The sequence below is a fragment of the Malaya genurostris genome, chromosome 2 (assembly GCF_030247185.1).
Source record: "Malaya genurostris strain Urasoe2022 chromosome 2, Malgen_1.1, whole genome shotgun sequence".
Lineage (NCBI taxonomy): Eukaryota > Metazoa > Arthropoda > Insecta > Diptera > Culicidae > Malaya > Malaya genurostris.
This window is the reverse complement of record NC_080571.1, coordinates 197,576,322-197,596,960: the sequence shown is the minus strand read 5'-3', so window position 1 is coordinate 197,596,960 and position 20,639 is coordinate 197,576,322. Positions and strand designations below refer to the sequence as shown.

Genomic DNA, 20,639 nt, shown 5'->3' with positions numbered 1-20,639 from the left:
ATCCATAATCCAGAACAAAAATTCAGTTCCTAGTCTAGAATCCAAGGTCAGAATCAAATTGTAGAGCTCTGGAACTGAACCCGATTTTCACCGGACTTTGGAATCGAAATCTGAAACAGAGATCAGGATCTGGATTTTAAACCTAGATTCTGAAACTAAGTTTAGGAAATGAATTCTGGATTTGGATCGGAATTATGAAACTGAATTCTGGAATTGAATTGAGGTTCACACTAAATTTCAGTAAAAAAATTCAGTTGCATTTTCAGAATTCAGTTCTAAAATGCACTTCAGAATCCTGGTTCAAAATTTGTTTTAAGAAAGCAGGTCTAGAGTCTAGATTCAAAAGCTGAAGTCAGCAACTAGAATCTGAAGATGTTTAAACTAAAGCTGAATTTTGGATCCGAAATTGAAAATTGAATCCTAGACCGGAATTCTGTAACTAAAATTCAGCTGCAAAACAGAATCCAGGTCCGTGTTAAGATTCAAGCTCAGAATTCAGTGACGAAATAGAATCCTGACCTCGAATTCAATTTCATAATTCAGCACTAAAATTAAGTTCTAGAACCTCAGGTTCAGTGGGCAGCTCAATAATTCAGATCCAGAGTTCAGTTCTAGAACTCAGTTTCAAAACTATGTTCCCAAGTTCAGGTTCAGAATTCAGTTGCAGAATCTAGCATTAAAATTGAACATCAAAGAAACTGAACCATCCATTTGATGCGTATTCACGTAATCCGATTATGTCTCTTTCACTACACATCGCATTTCTTTCTTGATAGGGTCCTAAATGCTAAGCATCTCCCGTGGAATAATCAGAAAAATGTCCAGAAAGTACGAGTTCTTCATAATGAAGCCATTTTTATTTCCAAATAACCCAACTAGTTTATCTTCTATGAGAAATCCTTCTTCGATTGATCTGGTTCCAGCAGATCTAGAATTTAACAATAACAATCAGAATTTCAAATAAAGCAATGATTAATTCAATTAGTTCTATATTTTACCACCTTAGGACTAATCGGCTAGGATACAGATATCATACCGTAAGCAATGTTCACTCGATACATACAAACTAAATTTGATTCTCCTATCATCGACAATCTTCATCTGCTGCTTCGTTGACATCAATATAAAAAATTATTGTGATCCTACTATGGAATTCATAGTTGAAGGAAATTAAACATATATTTACTACTGAACAAATCAAACCATCCCGATGTTACCATGAGACTTTGCCAACAGCAATATGTATATTTATTCTCAAATTTAATAGAAATCCAACAGAAGCATCCAAATTATCCTCATTGTTATTGAGAACAACTAAAACAACTCTCATGCTGTGAAACCCTTAAAAATCGTTGGAAGTGTTTCAATGGATTTCTCAACATAGAACCCGTAACAGTGATGCCACTTTTCTCGGAGGTGAAATCCGTAGATTTGGCTTCAAGTCTATTCATAATCGTATATGTACATGTAATGTATATTTATATGAATATGTATCTGTACCAAAGACTTGGAGCTCTAAGCGATAAAGGTAGGCCCCAAAATTGAGTGATCGTTGAATAATAGAAATGATAATACGTTCATAATTGGACATGCAAATAAAACAACGAAATTTATGTAATTTTTTTATTATTTCACGTGGATATCAAGAGAAAAAAAATCGAAATCTGGAGAATCCTGAAGAAATAATGAAAAATTCGTAAATTTCCAGAGGCTCATCCGTAGATCCATAGAAAAGACAGAAATCCATAGAGTTGGTATCACTGCCCGTAACACTTTTACTGCATTTTTCTCTTAAACGCGAAATTGGACATTGTACCCTACTTTTCAATTGGCTTACAGAGCATTTTAAAACGTTGCGTGTCGATCGGTGTCGGTCTGCACTAACCAGAGAAAATATCAAGGTATCGTTGTAACTCTTTGCAATCTAGTTCAGATTGAATAATGAGGAACAATTGAAAATCATCGGCGTAGATAACAATCATACCATCCCGATCAAACAGAATCGTGGGATCTCCGGCCGTGATCTGACGAACAAGTACAGCTCAGCGAATTTGTTTGCGGGAAGGATTTCAGTCGTATCGCGCCCACAAACGTCACAAGAGGTCGTTGAAACAAAACGTTGTTACCAAAAATCGTGCTAAAAGGAAACTATAAGAGGAAAAAAAATGAACAATGGAGGTTGAGGATAAAATTTACGTCAAAATGGATTTGCACAGCCTCTGGGTTCAACATTTTACCTCACTAAACGTAAGGGAAGTTCTCAGATCAGATTTTGATTTGTCTTTCAAAAAAAATTGCTCACAAAATGATGCTTTGGCAAGGCATATGCCGTCGAGGAGAGAGAACAAAGTTTTTTCTCACTGAAGCATCTATGAATGGATCACATTACAAGGAGAAGTGTCTCGGAATGAGGGTTTTACCTTCCATTCGATCACACTTAGCTTGCTGGCACTACAGTAGGAATGTAATGGAATGGTATAATTGCAATGATATCGATTGTCTGAGAAAAATATGAATCCACCCAATTGCTCAAACTTTTACCCAATCGAAAAATGTTCGCAATTGTCAAACGTAAACTAAACAAATGTGGAAAAATAATTAAAATATCGTCTGACTGGTGGAAATGTTGGAAAACGAAGGCTGAAAGTACAACTGTGCAAAAATTGAAGGGAAGAATTTGTCCTAAAGTAGGACAATTCATTCGAAAAGCTGACTTATCTTGATTTTGTAATTTTCTCTTAAAGCTAAATAAAAACCCTGTAAAGTGACACACTTGGCGTTTTTGTATGTTTCTTTATTTTGAACAAATAACTTATTTTGTGTGGCCAAATTTTAAGTGAAGCAGTCCTTTCTGTCAAATCGTCACTAAGTTTAATTATTTCGACACTTCAGTAAATACATGGCACTTCAGTGTTCTGTAAATAGCATTAAATTTACGTCTGCTTAGCGGTTTATGTTGAACCATAAAGTGACCATAGCAGTTCAACATAAACTGCTAATGCACTGATGAGTCGAGGACGAAACGTTAAAATCAGAACTATGACAGTTTTATACATTCCAAAAGCCGATTGAGTCAGCTTCTAGGCATTTTTCGAAATGAGGCATTCTCGGCATTCTACGCATTTTTGACTTGAAATGAGAAGCTCTAGGACGGTATTTGGAAAACAGCTACTTTAGGATTTTGATTTCAGAGATTGATTTTCGAATAAGCAAATGTGGTTCTATTTTTGACTTCAGATTAATTGCTGAACTGAAAGTTTAATTTAAAAGATTTGAACTTTGATGGATTATATAACAACAGAAATTTAATGAAACAATTGGAATTAATTACTACAGAATTTAGTTATTATATGGAATATGGTTGCTAATATCTTTATGAAAAGGGAATATTTTCCTAAACTCATTTCAGTACATTCCCACTAGCATTTAAAAATTCTCAAATGAATAAATTTGCTAGGAGAATTGATTGAATATTTTGCGAGAAAGAATGAGGAACAAAAACTTGTCAAATTCGCTTTTGCATGCGATCGAACTAATTTCCCCGGGTGTCAACCGCTTCTAGAAGTGAGGGCTTCAAATTGGGTTGTTTGATGCGATTTGGTTCGTCTTGAAACAGCCAATCAACTATTTTTTAGTCTCGGGATCATCCAGAAGTAAATCGCGTTACGATTTTATTGACGTCTTTTGAAGCACCGCGAATAAATTTTCTTAACAAATGTTCATGCAGTATTAAATATATGAAAGTTCAACTGAAGCCCACGCATGCCCGAATTTCTTAGTAAGTCACATGACGATCTATTGAAATCATGTCACGCACAGCATCAATGTTTGCTTATACAACAGCTGATATTGTATGTACCTCAATTCGTCCTGCAGCGCACAAAAATCACAATTGAATTCGGTAAACCATACGGAGGTCCGCGATGATGTCTCATTACCAAAATTTAAAACGAGTTAATCGGTACACTATTGTTGAGATAAAACACAGCGATAGTCGTAATACTTTTTTTTTTCACCGAACCGAATTTCGCTACTCACTATATATAGCACACGTAGATTCGAGTGACAAAGTGTTCTGAGCACGCTTACCATTTAAAATACTCAACTATACGACGCTAGTGTCAGACTTGACGCATTAAAATAAGTGTCAATATTTATCGAGCAACCTTCGCATTATTTGAAAATCATTCGGAAAGTCAACCTGACAAGTAAACTTATTTGACATTTTAACGAATGTATTAAAAAATGCAATAGAACAGCTTACGTTGGAATTAATTTTGATTGTTCAGTGATTTTAGCATTTTCTTCATATCATTTAATACCAACATGACAAAAAAAATGTATATTATTTTCATATTTTATTCAATCAAAATCTACAGCAAATAAATTTTAAAAGAGTGACTTTCAAACCAACAATTTTTAGGATAGGATATGATCAAATTACATAACAGAACAATGTTTGACACTACCAATTATCCAAAAGCACAATTCCAACATTCTAAAAAAACGAAAATTTACCTTTTCGATATACTGTTTCACAAAAATTAACCGTTTATCGTAGCTGCAACTGACCTTAGTCACCACTAAAACCTTTTCGTGAACGGTTTTCAGAATTCGGGAAGGATAGTAATTCAGCTGCTAAATATTTTCTCCGCCAGCTCTAGCAAATCAATGACACACAAAATTCGAGAGTTCACCAAGGCTTCGATTACCTTCGGATCACATGCACTATTTTTATTTCGAAATTGCCCTTTCTGTTGGTGTACCTGCACCGAACTATCGCTATCAGATCGCTCCGTTTGGGCTTTCACTATCATTAATCACAGAATTTTTGTCGCATTCTTTGCTATCTGCTTTCTCTTTCTCTCTCTCCAGCCTTTGTCTTCCAAACTTCCTTATCTTTTTCCGAGGGCTTTCTTCACAACACAATCTATTCTGTTTTGTTATCTCACACACTTTCCTTTTTTGATCTCTCTGCTTTCTGTGGCTTCTCGACTACGAACTCACCCAAACACGCACGATCCCTCTTTTTTTTTTGCTCTAGCGTAGTAAATATTGATTTTCTTGTTTTTTCTTCTCCGTGATATTTACATTCTTTCCACTACTAGAGACTGCACTGACTGGATGAGATTCTGTGTGAATTCTAATTCGACTTTTCACTGCACTAAGCCATTCTGATCGATTACTTCAGACTGGAACCGATGGTGCATTCCATGCTAATCAGGATCCTGTACACACTGTTCCAATCGGATTCCGGACACTTTCGCAAACACGATCGATTTGCCAAATTTCGATTTTCCTAAATGAAAAACCTCTTCGGCAGACCGGAAATCGTTACCACACGAAGCGGAGGAAGCTATTTTTACGCAATCTCCGGTGAAAAATAGGCTCTGCCTAAAGGGGTTCCCATTTTTGCTCGGATTCTTTTTTATTCTTGATTGTCCCTCGGCACTTTGTCAGCAATTTTGTTCTCGCAAACGGGTGTCTTCGATGATACACAACGGACGTTTTATGGCTCAAATTTGCACAGGTACCAATTGATTTTCTTCTAGTCGGTTCAGGAACCAATTCCTGGACACATTTCACACGAAACACATCGAAAAACCTAAAAATCCACCGAACACACTAAAAACGAAGAAGGCGAATGCGGCGACACAAGAGAACGCGACGGAACAATATCCGCTAATTCCGGGTCCCGAATCGTACAACTAACACCGGACACAACGAAATCTGTCTGGTCAACGCAATCGACCGGCTGCGGAATGGCTGAATATTTTCCGTTCTCTGGGTCAGTCCTCCGCACGGGTAGACATTTTGAATATCACACAAAATCCGCAGCACAAGACGACGACGACGATGAAGGCGAGGAGCGCAATAACATTGTACTTCGGATGATGCTTCTCTCTCACTATATGGCGTTGGGATTCTGATATCTCGTATACTGCTGCAACCACCCGTGCTAGAAACAGACCAGACCAGGCCTGCTCCCTCTCCCGATGTTGCGCTTTCAGGAAAATCAATAATTTTATGTTTGCTCTTTCCTAGCGGATATCAAACAGCATAACGTACAGCATGCGTTCGTTCGCTCTCCATCCCGGCAGTTATGCTCATTTCATTCATCCCATGAATTCTGACAGCCCACTCTCGCTCTCGCTCAGCGTTCTCACTCATTCATACGATCTGTCCCGTTAGTTGGTAGTGCTTTTTGTTGATACTTTCCGAGCCTGCTTCAACAAGAGTTTGCGTGTTTTGACGCTCCTCGATGACTCTCTCTCTCTCTCAGAGTTTAGTATGTGGTCGTGCATTGGTTGGTGAGTTAGCTGACAACAAAACGATCAAACGATGACGCTCCACATAAAAACCCAAACGATATTATTACATTTGAGCCAAATATCGTTTACACACGAAATAGTTTTATCGTTTAATAGAGTTAATAATATCTAACAGCGTTGCATTGCAGTAGAGATGACCGGGTATATAGTTTCTTAAACCCAAACCCGACCCGTACCCAATCAAAAGTAAAAAAACTTTCACCCGTACCCGACCGGAACCAGAGAATAATTTTACTTCCAAACCCGTACCCGTTGAAAGTGAAAACATCGTCACCCGTACCCGACAAACATATATTTTTGTGATCCAGAACCCGACCAATACTTGTCGAGTTTGTGATCGAACAAATTCCCGAAACCCAACCATCACTACATTGCAGTACTACAACCATTTGTTTCGATACCCTATTTTGACCGTTACTTGCTTGTTTTCGTTATTCATTTCTTTTGAATAAGAATTTACTCAGTTTATTTCTATCAATTGTATGCATTCAAAATCAAGATCAATATCTAACGCTTGTGCACGGAATAAATTTATAAAAAGCAAAGCCTTAGAATGCGGTTAGATATTCTTGAGCGTTAAACATTTGTTGTACGACATACTGAACGAAATACTCGTTTCCTACCAATAGGTAATTAGTCGATTTAATTTGATTTAAAAAGAACAAGACGTCCAATGGAAGTCCTTCGTTGGTCCAATTCCACAGAGAACAGGTTTTAGCAACTATTTGTGATGTGATAAATTTTTACTATCTCTCACTTCCATAAGAGTTCTTGAAGAACGCATACATTGTAAAATGTGACTTTATTACCAAAAGATTCAAACGATAATTTCACACAAATCCACAAATACTTTTTCAAGCTACCATACCCTAATTGACGAAGAATATTTTTGTTTGTTCAACCCTGAATATGATGAAATAAACTTTCAAAACGTTTACCAACAACGCAAAGTTGATGTTGATGAAAAAAAAACAAATTGACCGATAAGCTATATTTAAATAAATAAGTATATATAAGGTATTATCTCACTTTAGGTGTATTGAGAATTTTTTGGCTGTCTAAATGTATTGGTTTGAAGCTGTTGAACGGGCAATTATCGAATATTCAGGGTTTTAGCCACTTTTATATGGGGAGGCATCACTGCGCGTTGGTCCGATGAATGTCCAATAAATCGTTCAACGGGAGGCCAATTTGGGACTTTCAATTGCCGATTTTGAAACAGACCGTTGAAACGCGCGCCATTTTTCCGCTCAACAAACCCGACAAACATAGATCCACTGTTGAGTCTTTTTAAACGGTACCTTATCTGATCAGAACAATGTTTTATTGAAGTATTTAAAAATAATCATCCATTCTAAAGTTCAAACAGAATTGGTTACACTAACGAATTTTTTTAAAAGTGTGATAAGCTATTTATTGCAAAAGTTATTCAAAAATTGTCACTACTGTTTCTTATTTGTTATTTTTTTACATAAATACGTTTATTTCATAGGCAAAGTTTTTCTTCGCCGTGGCATCCACAATACATAGTACTTTAAACCTAATACATTTCGAATATCATATTAGTATGTTGGTATTCATTAGTTAATCTAAACACTGTTTTTATCAAGCGAATTGCTGTTATAAATAACATTAAATAAAATACATTTATTTTGTACATGATCTTATAACTATTTCAGCACAGATAACAGATATACAGGCTCACATATGAACTGTGTGTAAAATTTGCTCAATCAGCATGGCGAACACTTGCAGATGTCACCACGATCGACACGAGGTGCCACCACTATTTGGGTGCCGCTTTCACATGAGACACAACTTTGGGTGCAACATTCACTTCTTGTTAAATTTTTGTTTTGCTGTTGGTTAAAATGACAAGTTTATTTTTGTTTTATTCCGATCGAATTCTCGTGTGATTTATGCGACATGGAAATAAAATTGTCTTTAGCACTTAGGGAAATCGTGTGATAAGTGTTAAAATTGTTGTTGTTGGAATAATTCTACAACAGGCAGGAGATTTTTGTTATCGTTCCGGAACGTAGTGGAACGTTTTGAAAGATCGCGGCGAACAGTCGAGTAGGTGGCAATAGTGTTTCCAACGTATAGCAAATTTGAAATTTACACAGGATTTTGAAAAATTTTGTTCGAGCCTGTATATCTGTTATCTCTGGATCTTCTAAATGTCCATTTCTAGAGCACAAAAATGCACAAGTTTTGTGAAAGGTTTCGAAAAGTGATCCGAGATAGCTCCGATTCGTGGAAAACGGAAAACATATTCTAAATTTGTAAGTCATATCAGTTGATGGCCATACAAACTTCTTCTGGCTATACAGGTTTCGGTATCATGTCCCGAAAGTAGCGGTCTGACATTCCAAAAGAAACTCACATCGATTTCGCAGAGGTGACTTGAAGTTAGTGAGCCGATAATAGTTCAAAGAGGCCATATCAGGCGAACAAGGTGGATGGGCAAGTATCTGGAGCCCTAAACCGTTGATTATAACCACAGTTGCGATGCTCATGTACTTCATGCAAGGCCCTTTCACAGCGATTTCGGCCTTTAATCGCTCCATTAGTGCACGCTAATACTTGCATTGAGGTAATCCTTCAAAAGTATACCATGACAATCCCAGAAACCCAGCCTTCCATGCACTCGTGCCGCTTCGAAGCCTGATTTCAGTCCATTCTCGAGTAATCATTTTGTTCTCTAGCATATAATAATGAATCCATCCAAACATGTACTCGAAGTGCACTAGTTCCACCTATATTGTACTGCGCGAACTATTTACTGTCGGTACACCCCTTGTGTTATGTAAAAGTTTTTTTACTAGTTGGTTCCCCCTCGTTTGTCAACACCGATCAGCTGCTTGCAGGGATGCCTGATTTCATCATAATATTTGAAAATGAATCGTCACAATAAATTATTGGATTACGTTGATAATATATTTAACTTTTTTAGCGATGTTGGAAGATAACCATTTATTTTTCTCAACGTTGTTCATCTAGACTATTTTTGATTGTGTTGGTAATTTTCACCCGAAACTAAGTGACGTTGAAGGATGACAAGTAGGCACATTTCTGTATATAGTTTTGGCAATGTGTATTAAATTTGTATCCTGCATGAAATTCGCATGGACGTATGCAAATCAATATATTACAGGTAATTCTGTATGAATGGCAACTCTGTTGGTAAATGAAAAAAATAAACACAGTCTAGATGACAGACAGAATGTTTTTGATAGGGTAACGTGGTGCCATCATGCCATATGCGAGTACTGTCCAAACTAAAGGAATATTCGAAATGACCGTTAAAATGATTAAGGAATCTAATTTGTGTGTCCTGTCTGTTAGTCTGTGATTTAACCTCCATTTCATTTAGTTTCGACACTATTCGCTTCGTATCATTCATTTTTATTTATTATTATTCTGATTTTGGGAGGGGCCAAGGCTACTCACTTTAAACTGCTTTCTAGATACGAAAATTATACAAAAATTAATTAGGATGTTTTGTTTTCCGTTACGTGGTCGAATTTGAAAATGATCGATGATACTGGTCATACACTAGTATCATTTCGAAAAACTGGTTAAAATGCCCATTAATCATGAGATAGGATAGAGTAAAAAGTAAAACCTTGCGTATGAAATTGTTTTGCACACTTTCAATTTCAACGCAAACTTAAAAAACACAAATCTTTCCAGAAGTTAAATATTTATTGCACGATATTCCAGATCGCATAAAACTATCCGCATAAGAAAAATATAATAATGTGACCTAAGGAGTGTATCGAAAAAAAGTTATCCACATACATTTGTGTTGTACGCATGTATTTGTGATGGTTTTTTATGCTCAGATCACAGCATGCTGTGCGTTTGGCTGTCAGCTTTCGTTTTTTTACTTGTTTGTGCGGTTGAAGTTCTCCTTTTTCAAAATGTCGCGTATTGAAAAGGAAGTGAAAATAAGGTTCTGGACACATGACTAAGTTAGAAGTTACTATGCGAAAATTGGCGAAGCGGTTTGGAATTCATCATGCCAGTGTTAAAACCATCATTAATAAGTTTGGGGAACACTATTCTTTGGATGAGCTACCAGGAAGAGGCAGAAAACCCGGTTCTTACAACCCGAAACAGGACCAGAAAGTAGCATCTCTAATCATGAAGAACAAATCAATGTCAATACGTGATTTGGCCGAAAAAGCAGGAACGAGTGTCAGAATGATCCAGCGTATCAAGAGACGAAATCACCTGAAACCTACAAGAAGCAGAAAATCTCGAAACAAAGTGTAGAACTGAAGAAGCGAGAAGCAACAAGGGCCCGGAAATTGTATTCGCGTCTTTTGCAGTGTCCGGATGCTTGCGTTTTGATGTACGATGAGACTTATGTTAAGCAGGACTCAAAAACCATTCCAGGTCCACAATACTTTACTGTCGTCGTTGGGGAGGATGTGAGCGATGCGAACAGGTCGATTCAAGTGGAGAAATTCGGTTGAAAGATGCTGGTATGGCAAGCAATACGTTCCTGTGGTTTGAAGTCAACCATTTTTTACACTACCGGAACTATAAATGCAGAAATCTATCGATCTGAGTGTCTCCAGAAGAGATTGCTGCCTTTATATAAGAAGCACAGTACACATCCACTGTTTTGGCCGGATTTAGTGTCGGCTCACTATTCCAAAACCACTCTCAAATGGCTTGCGAAAAGGGTATAAATTTCGTTGAGAAAAATATCAATCCACCAAACTGCCCTCAGCTTCGATCCATCAAACGTTACTGGGCAATCGTGAAGAAGGTCTTCAAGAAGACTGGAAAGGCAGCTGGGAACATGCAGGAGTTAAAACAAATTTGGGCTCAAGCGTCCAAAAGATGCGATGCAACACTTGTCCGGAACTTGATGAAGAGCGTTCGATCGAGCGTTTAAAAATTCGTGAAGGAATAACTTAAATTTCATTCGGTTTTCATTATGCTCAAGTTTAACCTTGTACAATAAAGGATCAATTTTTAGTTCGAAAATAATATCGTTTTTTATCATAATTTGAATGAAAAATTTGTGGATAGCTAATTTTCGATACACTCCTTATCTGATTCCAAGTATACTGACAAGTACATGAAGAAATTCCCGCGAACTAACCAGGATACACGCCAATGAACCAAGAAACGTATGTAAAGATGGAGTTTATGCAGTCTTTCGAACCAAGGTTTTTTGTGACCAGGGTCAAGAGCTCTAGAAAGCGACCCCAATAGACATAATTCTTATTATTTGGCAATTCGATCGTTAGCAAATTTTTGATTCGGAAAGCAATTAGCAGCTCCGCAGAAGTGAATGAATAAAATGAGAAAAGTGCATGGAAAAACGCAAATTTCTAGCAACAGAATCATTGTGTTTTATTCAGTGTCATTAAGCTGTTCACATTTTTCCATTGAACCTGTATCTATAGAAAATATTCTTTCTAAAATATTCAATTTGTTGTTACCATTATTTCGTTTGAAGTGAGTTCAATGAAGTTCCAGCGTAATTCAAGAGTGTAGCCTAAAACAATTTTAATTTATTTCATGAGAATTACTAGAAAATGAGATCTAATTAGAAATTATGATAATGGGATACATTTTATATAACTTCTGACATAAATATTATAGAAACAGTTTATAATTTTCCAAACCATTCACCAAGACTTCGCTCTCTTCTCGTTGTTTGAGTTGTTAACGTCCGGTTCAAATTGAACTACCGAGTTTTGCATTAAGCAGTTTCTATTTGAACTGCTCTGCACTGACGAATCAAAGACGAAACGTAAAGAAAATGCAACGTTCGATGAAATCTCAACACAACCTTTTAAACACACCTTTTAAACGGAAAATACTGAAGATTGTGATTGTTTCTAGAACCACTAACGTCCATTTTAAGGACGCTAGATTAAATTACAATCTGATTCCGAAAAAAAAACATCGAATAGAATATTACATGGAATAATGGCAGATATCTCATGGAACACAGTATTGAGCGGTGAATCGCGTGCTTGCAGAATAGATGAGTAGGTTTCTGCAGATTCATAGATGTTCGATGTGCAAAGGAATATAATTGAATTGATAGATTTCAATATTACTAGTCAATTAAGTCGGCGAAACGAAGGACTTGAAAACACCCCTTAACGTGAGAAACTAACTATTTCCATCTCGAAAGTCAACAGGAAATGTTCAGCCGTTCAAAATATATCACTCTATCAGCAGACATTGAAACTTCAACAAAATTCCTTCAAAAGGTTTATCATAAAATTAGATTCAAATCATTTTGCACACACACTTAGAAAAATCGTGTTAATTTACACATATAAAAGGAGCGTCGTAATTCACTTGAATTTACAATTCAAAGCATGTGAAGATAAGTCATATTTTTACCTTTACACTTAATTTAGTTGAAGTTTACATCGATACAGACACAAACATTATTTTTACATGCTATTAAATGTAATATTATGTCATCACTGAAGAAATTACTGCATGTTTGAATTTACGTAAAGCATAAATTTCATTTTTTTGCTTAGAGTGTACGATTATGCACGGAAGATTTTTTATACCTTGCAAGATAGAATGCATGTAAGCGTTTGGTAAGCTGAACACAGGACTTGTGCGTCTGTTATCTGTGTTCTAGTCGTGGATATGAATTATAAGCAGGCCGAAGATAGTTCCAAGGCTTAAGATAATTCCAAAAAACACTTCTTAATTCGAGGAAGTATACAAGTATGTTAAATTACAACAGTTTACTCAGTATCATTTGCTTTCTTGTAAATTCTAAGGCGGATGATTTCTTCTATTTTCATCGTGTCGTGTAACCGCACTTCAGATGGCGCTAATTATGATACAGCTTTATGTTATAATATCAGAAACATTTTGTATATAGTCTAATCACTTTACCTTCATTAATTACCATTCATTACTCTTTCGTCGAACTGACACACACATGAAAGACGCTTCGCAAGTCAATAGAAAGCTTTTCGAATAAAGAATATTTCAAATAGAAGTTTTTACATCATTTCTTTATATTTTATGCTTAAAAAATTTGCTTTTTCTAATAATGCTGGCACAGGGTACTAAAAATTATTAGCGTAACTTGAACGAACTTTAAAAAAAATTAAGTAAAAACTATGTACAACTGTTTACTACAAACAATTGAAAAAAAGAACTTTGCAGAAGTAGTGTGTTCACCTTCACCAGCGTGGGTTATTTTCAAATCGCATTAGCCATTGATTACAAACTACAATCTAATACTGTCCTTTGTTTTAAGTTTCTCCTTCTCCTTCAAATTAGCCGATGAGCTTCCTCTGATCAGTTGTAGATTAAGCGGTGGCAGCGCTGTTCGTATATTCTTCAAACGCTTACTCTTTTCCACATGTCTGTTCGGAGTGGAACTAATTGAGTTGCTAGAGGTGGCAATGTCTATATCCTCCCGGGGACTTCGATCAATACGGTTAACGAAAAGGTCCGACTTGCGATAATATCTTGGCATCGTACAATCTCCTTTGGAAGTATTGAGGATATCTTTTTGAATCGTGTAAAGACTACGCGATTCACGGTAATCTTCCACCGTCGGAGTTTCGGCATAATATTTTGGAAGCTGTGTAAATGAAATTGCGGGTACCTCCGGAGTCATGCTTATGGCATTAAAAGCACTAGAAGACGAAATTGTGAAGATGTCGTTTTCGCTGGCTGGACGGACGTTGAAATATGGTTGCAGAGCCTGCAGTTGGGAGTTTTTATTGATAGTACGCTCCGAGTTTGATAACGAGATGGACGTTTCGGCCAACGTACGTGGACGTAGAATAATTTCTTCGTCGTTGTCTTCTTCGATGATCTGTGGAATAACGAGGGTTGTTCCATGCTGACTCTCTCGAATGTCCTGTTGAGAGCCTAGAAGTAAAGAATAAAAGTAATTGTCATTAATGCTGACTCGTTGTAAGCTTGACACACAGGCGTATGAACGTGTTAGGATTATAATGTATGAACCCTAGAGAATTCGTAAAGGTGTAAGTGAAAATCCCACCCAGTGGACCCAACGGTGGTTGCTTCGTCGAAGTATTACATCTACTACAGTGGCGACGAGAAACCGTAGTCTTTGGTAAACTACAGCGATTTATCATCAGCTAAACTTCTGCGTTTTAAGGATAAACACATGTGCGTCAACTACCGAAAATCCCGAACATGAGGTAGATGGTTTCTATGAGCAGCTATATAAAATCTACAATGCTCACAAAAAGATGTGACGATAACCGAGGTCTTAGGTTGATCAATCTCGCTATAGCCAACAGAATGGATACATGTATAATCTTCTTTGTACGTAATATGCGTTAACCTACAAAGAGAAACCTTCCGAGGACCAAACGTCAACTTCGACTAATTTTCGGTGATTTGTAAGATTCAAAGAAGCGGAAGGAAAGCGAAGAAATGCAAACTCGTGAACGCAAGGAATCTCTGCCGACCACCAACTGAAGAGTAGAGGTGATCAGCGCATGACAACGTGAACTTAATACAACAATGTTATAATTCAAGAAATTATCCTAGTCTAAAGTACTATTAAGCAGTGCCCTCGGCTCTTAGAGCTAAAGCATTGTGCAGTATTAAATATATGCATTGTTGAATTTAAAAAAAAACGAAAGGAAGCTGAGGCATTACTTCAAATGCTATCCGAACTTTCGATTCGGTACATGGCCAAGAAGAACAGAATACAGTGACCAAATCCCGCGCTGTGCCAAATCCAGAAAGCTGTACCGCGAGTGTTTGATGCAGTCGAAATGCATCGTAATGGACGACGAGACGAACATTAAATTAAATCAAACACAAATTAGTCGTTGTTGAACAGTCGTTCGCCCCGCACGCGTATAGCTCTTCGCTCCTGGAAATTTTTTCTGGCTACCTAAAGTTTCATTGATTCAAGGCTTCAGTCTTTTTCAAGGCAACCTGAATCACTAATAGTCTTTTTAAAGACTAACAATTAGTCAGCCTTTCTCAAGGCTCTACAAAAAGTGATATTCTAATATAATCAGTCTTTTTCAAGACTAAGAAATTAATCAGCCTTTTTTAAAGCTAGCTATTCAAAGAACTATTCTTCGAACTTATCAGTCTTTATTAAGACTACCACAAAATCAGTCTTTATCAAGACTTTTCCAAAATATGAGTCTAATCGAAGACTAATTTAACCTAGTTATTTTTATTTCAAATTTCCTTCATTTCAAAAATGCCTGCGTCCAACCGGAAAGGCAACAAGCCTAAGGCTAAGACTAATTCAATACGGAATAAATCACAATCCGTTATTCAACACTTTTCCAATAACATTCACGATCTTATATAATCTGAATGTAAAAATAAAAGACAACGGACGGATTTCTCTTCCGTTGATTCTATGCCGTCTAACAATATTTACGAGATTCTTCCTGAATCCGATTGTAGCGACATAGAAGAAAATTCTTCAAAAATTCCCAAAATGGACGCTTGTCGTTCTGGGAAGAAACATCAATCTATGCCACCAGTGACGGTGATGATTTCCGACTTCAAAGCATTCCGTACTGAACTTTCTACTTTTCTCCCGGAAGTAAAAGTCTCATTTCAAATCGGACGAAGAGGAGAATGTCGAGTCTTGATTGATGGATTGGAAGATTACGAACGTCTTATCCGATATTTGTCCGAGAAACTTAATTAATTTTATTCATATGATATAAAATCAGATACTCTTCAAGGCTGTCTTGAAAGGCTTATCAAATGATCAAAGTACTGATGAAATGTAAAAATGAACTAAAAGAATTGCTTGTTTTTTCCCTTCCCAAGTAACACTTATGAAAAAAGAGGGAATGATACTTCTAAACCACGCTCTGGAATTTCCCATGAACTTTACGTAATACACTTCAATCGAAGTGATGTAAACAATTTGAAAACTTTAGAAAAAGTACGTTTCATTTCCCACATTAAAATTCATTGGGAACATTATAAACGCCATAATGGTATTGCAAACTTAACGCAATGTCGTCGTTGCCAAGGCTTCGGCCATGGAACCAAAAATTGTCATATGGATATACGGTGTTTGAATTGTGGTAAATCGCATTCGAAAGACGTTTGTCCAATGAATGAAACCACTGATAAATTTTCATGTTCAAATTGCAATGGAAATCATAAATCCAATTATTTGAAATGTCCTGTCAGGGAAAAAATTTTAAACGCTCGTTCGCTTAGACAACAAGTCAAATTAACGACCTTAAATTTACAGAACATACCTGAAAATAAAAAAAACGGTTACAAATGCCACGCCTAATTCTTCTAAGGCACTTATTTCTTCGAATGTAAAACAAAAACCGCCTTCCAATTCGTCTTCTAACGAAAACAATTTATTGACAGGTAGATCGACCTCGTCATCATCTTCTTCTAATAACAGTTACGCTTTGGTAACAGGTAGACAAATATCTCTTTATTCTTCTAATGTAAATAATCAAAACACAGGAACGCCTTACAGTTCATCTTCTAACGAACACAAGTTATTATTGGATAGATCGTCCAAATCATCTTCTTCTAATGGCAGTTACACTAGTGTAACAGGTAAAAATCTACCTACCAATATTCCTTCAATGCCATTCACTTCTTTAAACGAAGTCGATTTAGGCGATATAACTGAAAATAAAATGATCTACCTACAATATCAACTTTTTCAAATCATCATCCGAATGAATTCGATCACTTATTGAAGCATTTCAAATCGGATGGCAATTTGCAAATAATATTATAATGAATTGAAAATTAAACAGTGATGTTAAATAATTATTTGAATATTTTAAATTGGAATGCTCGATCTTTGAAATCGATTGAAGACGAATTTTATAATTTTCTCAAAGTTCACAAAATCCATATTGCCATTGTGACAGAAACTTTTCTTAAACCAAATGTCAAATTGAAAAGCAATCCACAATATGTGGTTTATCGATTTGACAGGTTTATTGGAATAGGTGGTGGAGTTGCCATTTTTGTCCAACGGCAAATAAAACATCGAATTTTACCTTCTTTCAATACTAAAGTTTTTCTTTTTTTTGTTAGTATTAAAATTTTGCCAGTGTTAATGAACTGAGATTAGATGCGTCCATTACCAGGGGTCTCCTTGTCGAGCTTTTTGGTGTGGGTGAGTGTGGTGGGCAATTAAAAACAAAAGAAGTTATTGAAAGCTTGGGAATTGTAGTTGAAACCATTCATGGAATTTATTTCATCGCTGGAGCATATTTGCCATTCCAATGCACCGGCGAACAATTAAATTTCTTTAAAAGCGATTTGCAAAACTCACAAGATATCGACCGAAATTTTTCGTAATAAGGGACTTAAATGCTAAGCATGTCCAGTGGAATTGTAGGCAAAATAACAGTAGTGGTAAAATACTTCATTATCAGCTCTCAGCTGGTTACTTCACAGTTCTTCATCCCAGTAATCCGACTTGTTTCTCTTCCGTGGAAAACTCGTCTACAATTGGTCTGGTTCTAACAGATCAAAGTCACATTTGTTACGGATCATCTTCCTGTAACATTCAGACCTTCCAACGAAGCTATAATTAATCCAATTAGTTCTATACACAACTATCATAGAGCTAATTGTTTGGAATACAGATCTCACATTGAAAATCATGTGGATCATGAAACTATTTTAGAAAATTCTGCGGACATCGACACAGCAATTGATAATTTGAATCATTACATTTTCGAAGCTATAAATCTTTCAGTTCCCAAAGCTCAAACTAAATTAAATTCTCCTATCATCGATGACAATCTTCAACTGCTCATTCGGTTGAAGAATGTTCGTCTAAGACAATATCAACGCTCTCGTGACCCTGCTATGAAAAACATAGTTAAGGATTTTCAAAAAGAAATTAAACATAGATTTACTCTTTTGCGAAATGAAAATTTCGCTAAAGAAGTTGAACAAATTAAACCATATTCTAAACCTTTCTGGAAACTTTCTAAGGTTCTTAAGAAACCTCAGAAACCAATTCCTGCTCTCAAGGAAGGAAATCAAATACTTCTTACAAATGGCGAAAAAGCTCAAAAACTTGCTCAGTGATCATATTTCAACCCAAGTGTTATCACAAGATGACATTATTGAGACGAATTTTGATGAAAATAAATCAATTATTAGGAAACTTAAAAACATGAAGGCTCCTGGTAATGATGGAATTTTTAATATTCTTTTTAAAAATCTTCCCGATGTCGCCTTGTTAAAATTTTCAACAAGTGTTTTTCATTAGCTTACTTCCCAAAAAGATGGAAAAACGCTAAAGTAATTCCTATTCTCAAACCTGATAAAAACCCAGCAGAAGCATCAAGGTATCGACCAATTAGCTTACTTTCTTGTATCAGTAAACTTTTTGAAAAAATTATCTTGTTGAGAATGATGTTTCATACAAATGAGAATTCATTTTTTTACCAGAGCCGTTTGGATTTCGTCATGAACATTCAACTACTCATCAACTTGTCAGAGTAACGAACATGATAAAAGCAAATAAATCTTCTGGGTTATCAACTGGAGTTGCTCTTCTAGACATAGAAAAAGCATTCGACAGTATTTGGCACAAAGGTTTAATAGCAAAAATGTCTGATTTCCAGTTTCCTATTTATTTGATCAGAATGATTCAAAATTATTAAATTGATCGTACTCTTCAGGTTAGCTATCAGAATTGTAAATCTGAATTGCAACCCGTACGAGCAGGTGTTCCGCAGGGTTCGAGCGTAGCTCCAATCTTGTATAATATTTTCACTTCTGATCTTCCAAATCTACCCGTTGGTTGTCAGAAATCGCTATTCTGTGACGACACAAGTCTGTTAGCCACAGGTAGAAATCTAAGAGTGATCTGCAGTCGCCTACAAAGAAGTTTAAATATTTTCAGTAATTATCTGTCAAAATGGAAAATTAAACCAAATGCAGCAAAAACGCAATTAATTATCTTTCCTCATAAGCCAAGAGCTTCTTTTCTTATACCAAACAATCATCACATTCTCAAATTGAATGGCTTAGAATTGACATGGTCTGATCAAGCTAAATACTTAGGTTTAACGTATGACAAAAAACTTACTTTCAAGGATCACATTGAAGGAATCCAGGCAAAGTGTAATTAATCTATAAAATGTTTATATCCTCTCATAAACAGAAATTCTAAGCTCTGTCTAAAAAACAAATTGTTAATTTATAAACAAATTTTCAGACCAGCCATGCTTTATGCAGTACCAATTTGGTCGAGTTGTTGTTCCACCAGGAAGAAAACGCTTCAAAGGATTCAGAATAAAATTCTGAAAATGATTTTGAAGTGTCCTCTTTGGTTTAGTACAAATGAGTTACACAGACTCACAAATATAGAACCATTAGATGTAATGTCACATAATATTATAGGCAAATTCCGACAAAAATCGATGCAATCTTCAATTGAATCGATTCGCTCTCTGTATTAGTTAGTAAGTTAGTATATAAGTTTCTTTTCCCCATTACACAATACAAGTAGGTTTAGAATTTTCCCTACACAAAAATCTCAGAAATGGGGAGCAAATGATGTCTTCATGGCAATAACCAAATCATATATATATATATATATATATATATATATATATATATATATATATATATATATATATATATATATATATATATATATATATATATATATATATATATATATATATATATATATATATATATATATATATATATATATATATATATATATATATATATATATATATATATATATATATATATATATATATATATATATAATAGGGCTGAAAAGTCACCACTTGTGGCTGAACACCCAATTTAAATCTTAATAATTTAATTTTAACTCATATTCTAATAAAAAAATGTTATAATTCAAGAAATAATCCTAGTCTAAAGTACTTTTAAGCAGTGCCCTCGGCTCTTATAGCTAAAGCATTGTGCCGTTCTACATATATGCATTGTTAAATTTAAAACCGCGAGTGTTTGATGCAGTCGAAATGCATCGTATTGGACGACGAGACGAACACTAAATCAAACACCATGCAGATCTCAGGTCTGAAGTTTTTTGTCGGTAAGTCCCGTCTGGATGTGAAGGACAAGCTTCGAAAAAGGAAGGTCGACAAATTTGTCAAGAAGTACTTGGTGTAGCAGACGATCTGTTTGTGCGACAAATTCAGCACGCCATACATTATGACACACATTATCAACCGTCAAATATATAAAGAAGAAGCGTCTGCTGGTCTTCTAATAATTCCACGAAACGTGTTATGGAGAGGTACGAAGCCAATGAAGTTATTTTTGTACTGAAAAAGATAA

General features: G+C 35.8%; 2 protein-coding genes across 12 annotated transcripts in view; both read right to left on the bottom strand.

Moving 5' to 3' along the window:
• Positions 1 to 5,926, bottom strand: part of LOC131426934 (semaphorin-1A) — a 530,738-nt gene extending 524,812 nt beyond the window's left edge. For 4 of the 6 annotated variants that reach the window (XR_009229208.1, XR_009229211.1, XR_009229209.1 and 1 more), the window contains exon 1: positions 4,519 to 5,926. The gene's annotated coding sequence lies outside the window, so the exon portion shown is untranslated. The remainder of the gene's footprint in view (positions 1 to 4,518) is intronic. The other 2 variants (XR_009229210.1, XM_058589724.1) reach the window with 2 other exon arrangements.
• Positions 5,927 to 12,877: 6,951 nt separating this feature from the next.
• LOC131426933 (uncharacterized) overlaps positions 12,878 to 20,639 on the bottom strand; it is a 53,104-nt gene continuing 45,342 nt past the window's right edge. For 4 of the 6 annotated variants that reach the window (XM_058589718.1, XM_058589719.1, XM_058589721.1 and 1 more), the window contains exon 6: positions 12,880 to 14,225. In XM_058589718.1, the coding sequence (XP_058445701.1) occupies positions 13,573 to 14,225 (653 nt within the window). In that variant the 3' untranslated portion in view covers positions 12,880 to 13,572. Of the gene's footprint in view, positions 14,226 to 20,639 lie in introns of all 6 variants that reach the window. The other 2 variants (XM_058589722.1, XM_058589723.1) reach the window with 1 other exon arrangement.